Source organism: Onthophagus taurus, chromosome 3 (assembly GCF_036711975.1).
Source record: "Onthophagus taurus isolate NC chromosome 3, IU_Otau_3.0, whole genome shotgun sequence".
Taxonomy (NCBI): Eukaryota; Metazoa; Arthropoda; class Insecta; order Coleoptera; family Scarabaeidae; genus Onthophagus; species Onthophagus taurus.
Window position 1 is genome coordinate 8,543,837 of NC_091968.1, and position 3,851 is coordinate 8,547,687.

Consider the following 3,851-nt stretch of genomic DNA (forward strand, 5'->3'; position numbering starts at 1 on the left):
TGACATGCAAATCATAAAGCGGGAATATATAAAAATGTGTGTATAGTTGAATGTATAAAAATGTAGAAAATCGAAAAAAATTATGAATTTTGGAGAACGTTAAAAAGGGGTGTAAACTTTAAATCTAGTTGATCATTTAACAACGTATATTTATCATTTTTCGAAAATTTAGTTATTTCATATGCCTCCAGAAGGTCCATTTTGAAACCTTTATCAACCCAACTTTCGTCCCGTTTGACCTATACAGGGTGGTCCGTTACTAATGGGACACAGAGCAACAGTGAATTCCTTACATTAAATTATTACGATTTAACCCAATTTACGTTAGTCCAATTGTTAATAACAACGAAGATACAGATGGTTAAAATTAATACTTTATTTTCGTTTTTCTTTAATAATTTCGTTGTCTCTTACATTATGAACATGAAAATTGGTACATTACCATTTTTTAATACAATAAATAATAATTTGGTGTTAGTTTTGATTTATCTTTCAGATGGCGCTGTCTACCTTAAAAAACCACCCTTAAAGTAGTCATATCTTTTTCATCGTTAAAATTTTTACAACTTACATAACATAAAACAGTTTCTCAGATATTTTTACATAAATTTGGTATACCTATCAATATTCTCTAAAGTTCTCCGTTCCCGAGATAATCACTGTTTAAGGGCACTTTGCAAAATTTAATATCTCAGTAACATCAGTTGGCGTTGACAAAGTTTTTATTTAGTCAAACACTAGACAATCAGTTTGACATTCAGTTTCATTTTACGCTCAGTATTATTGTAATCAATGTATTTGTTACTTTGAAATAATGCCCCGGCATAATTTTTTTTCTAACACGGAAATGCGTGATATGGTGTGCATATACGCTCAAGAAAAGTTTAATGGAAGGGAAGCGTGCAGAAGATATTTATTAAAATACCCCAACAGAAGACAACCAAATCACAAGTTATTTAAAAATTGGTATGACCGCTTAGGTGAGACTGGTTCATTTCGTCCTAAACGAAATACAGGTCGTCCAAAAAAGATTTCCGTTGATGAAGAAGATGAAGTTTTAGTACGAGTTAGTAACAACCCAAAAGTTAGCTCTAGACGTTTGTCAGCTGCAACCGGGTTAAGCAAGTCGTCAATTCTACGAATATTAAAAAAAGAAAGACTGTATCCATACCATTTTGTACCTGTACACGCCTTACTGCCTACTGATTTAAGAGTTCGGTTAGAATTTGTTAATTTTATCAAAAATCGGCAAAATTTTGACCCATCGTTTATTGCCAACATTTTATTTACTGACGAGGCGACATTCACTCGTAGTGGGGTTTTTAATTTTAAAAATTATCATGTTTGGGAAACTGAAAACCCACACATGACACGGCAACGGCATTTTCAACATGAATTTAAAATAAATGTTTGGTGTGGAATAATTGGAAATTATGTGTTGGGTCCGCGGGAATTACCAAATAATTTGAACGGCCACAATTATTTACAGTTTTTGCAAAACCAAGTAGACGATATGTTGGCTGAGTTACCATTAAATATTTGGACTGTCATGTGGTTTATGCAAGATGGAGCACCACCCCATTTTTCCAGGCAAGTGCGAGATTATCTCGATATGAATTTTCCACGAAGATGGATTGGCCGAGGTAGTCATTACACTTGGCCACCACGAAGTCCCGATTGTAATCCTATGGATTTTTGCGTATGGGGATTTGTAAAATCCCTTGTTTACAAAGACAATCCTGAAACTCGTGAGGAACTGTGGCAAAAAATTGTAAAGGCAGTGGATATCATTAGGAATGAACAAATATTATTTAACATAAGAAGATCATTTTCTAAACGGATTGGAAAATGCATTGAAGCTAACGGTGGTCACTTTGAACACTTACTCTAATGCAGTTCATTTTAATTGTTATTATTGTTTCCTCTTTTTGTTCGATGTTATTATTATTAAAATGTTTAAATAAATTATAGTCGTTATTAAAATCGATTTTTAATATAGTAATTATGTTAATATTTTTGTAACATCAACTTATGTTTGTGGATAGTTAAATTATATCTGAAAGATAGATCAGAACTATACTAATTTATCATTTATCATCTTAAAAAGTAATAATATAAAAATTTTAATGTTCATAATTTAAGAAAAAGCGAAATTATTAAAAAAACAACGAAATTAAAGTATTAACTTTAACCAACTCTATCTTCGTTATTATTAACAATTGGACTAAGATAAATTGAATTAAATCGTAATAATTTTACGATTTAACCCAATTTATCTTAGTCCAATTGTAAATAAAGACTTTTTCACCGCCAACTAATGTTTATTGAGCATAGTGAAATTTTGCAATGTGCGCTTAAACAGTGATTATCTCGGGAACGGAGAACTTTAGAGAATATTGATAGGTATACCAAATTTATGTAAAAATGTCTGAGAAACTGTTTTATGTTATGTGAGTTGTAAAAATTTTAACGATGAAAAAGATATGACTGCTTTAAGGGTGGTTTTTTAAGGTAGACAGCGCCATCTGAAAAAGAAATCAAAACTAATACCAATTTATTATTTATCGTCTAAAAAAATACTAATGTACCAATTTTCATGTTCATAATGTAAGAGACAACGAAATTATTAAAGAAAAACGAAAATAAAGTATTAACTTTAACCATCTGTATCTTCGTTATTATTAACAATTGGACTAAGATAAATTGGGTTAAATCGTAATAATTATATGTAAGGAATTCACTGTTGCTCTGTGTCCCATTAGTAACGGACCACCCTGTATATATCGCGTTACAATTAGAGCAACTGATCAAATAAATTCCACTCTCATTCTCAATGTTGTAATTATTAAAATGGTAATTAGATAATAATTTATTAATTGAACTATTATTGGAAAAAGAAAGGGCAATATTATAAGAAGCAAAGATTTTTTTAGCAGAAAAAGTTATAGGAGTGTAAGGTATGGATTTAAATATTTTGGAGTTGGGTGTTTTCGAATAAAGTGGATCTAATGTTATATTAATTTTTCTTATTAAATTTCTAATGATATCAATTGGGAATTTATTGTATTTAGCTAACTCAAAAATGTGGTTAAATTCTTTTGTTCGGTTATAATCAGATAAAGGGTATTTAAAAGCTCTATTAACATAAAATCTAAAACTTGCCAATTTTTGTGATAGAGGATGATTGGAGTCAAACGGAATAATGGTATCAATAGAAGTTGTTTTTCTATAGATGTCAAATTCAAATTTATTATCTGAATTGTTCACTGTAAGGTCTAAGAAATTCAAAGATTTATCCTTGTCAATTTCTAGGGTAAATTTAAGATTTGTATGCAATTTATTAAGGTATTGATGAAATTTATTTAAATCCTCCATATCGCCCTCTCATATACAAAAAATATCGTCAACGTACCTGAGCCACTTAACGATATACTTATCAAAAGGATTAACTTCACTGATAATGTATTTAGTTTCAAAATGATTAAGAAAAATATCTGAGAGTACACCGGAAAGAGGCATTCCCATGGGAAGACCTTCTGTGATTTTGTAAGTATTATAATTAAAGTTACAATAATTTTGTGTAACAATATGCTTCAAAATTTTATTAAAATCTTCTATGTGATTTAAATTATCGAAATGTAGGTTAAAAAGCTCTGAAACAAGATCAAGGGTGAAGTCTATAGGCACGTTGGAATATAAATTGACAATGTCAAAGGATATTAGAATTTTATTGTGGAGGTTTATATTTTGAATTTCGTTAATGAATTGTAATGAGTTGGAAATTGAAAAAATTGAATCAAAGTTTAAACTTTTAAGAATATTAAGCATAAAATTGGCAATCTTAGAAGTAG

At 29.8% G+C, this 3,851-nt stretch overlaps 1 protein-coding gene across 1 annotated transcript; it reads left to right on the top strand.

Annotated features, from left to right (window-relative positions):
* Positions 1–847: 847 nt before the first annotated feature.
* Positions 848–1,891, top strand: LOC111427211 (uncharacterized). Its single transcript, XM_023062228.2, has one exon. The coding sequence runs from the start codon at positions 848–850 to the stop codon at positions 1,889–1,891; it is 1,044 nt and encodes a 347-aa protein (XP_022917996.2).
* The last annotated feature ends 1,960 nt before the right edge of the window (positions 1,892–3,851 follow it).

Bases quoted from the DNA above. Each gene is read 5' to 3' on its own strand.
- LOC111427211 (XM_023062228.2), top strand. From the start codon at position 848: ATGCGTGATATGGTGTGCATATACGCTCAAGAAAAGTTTAATGGAAGG.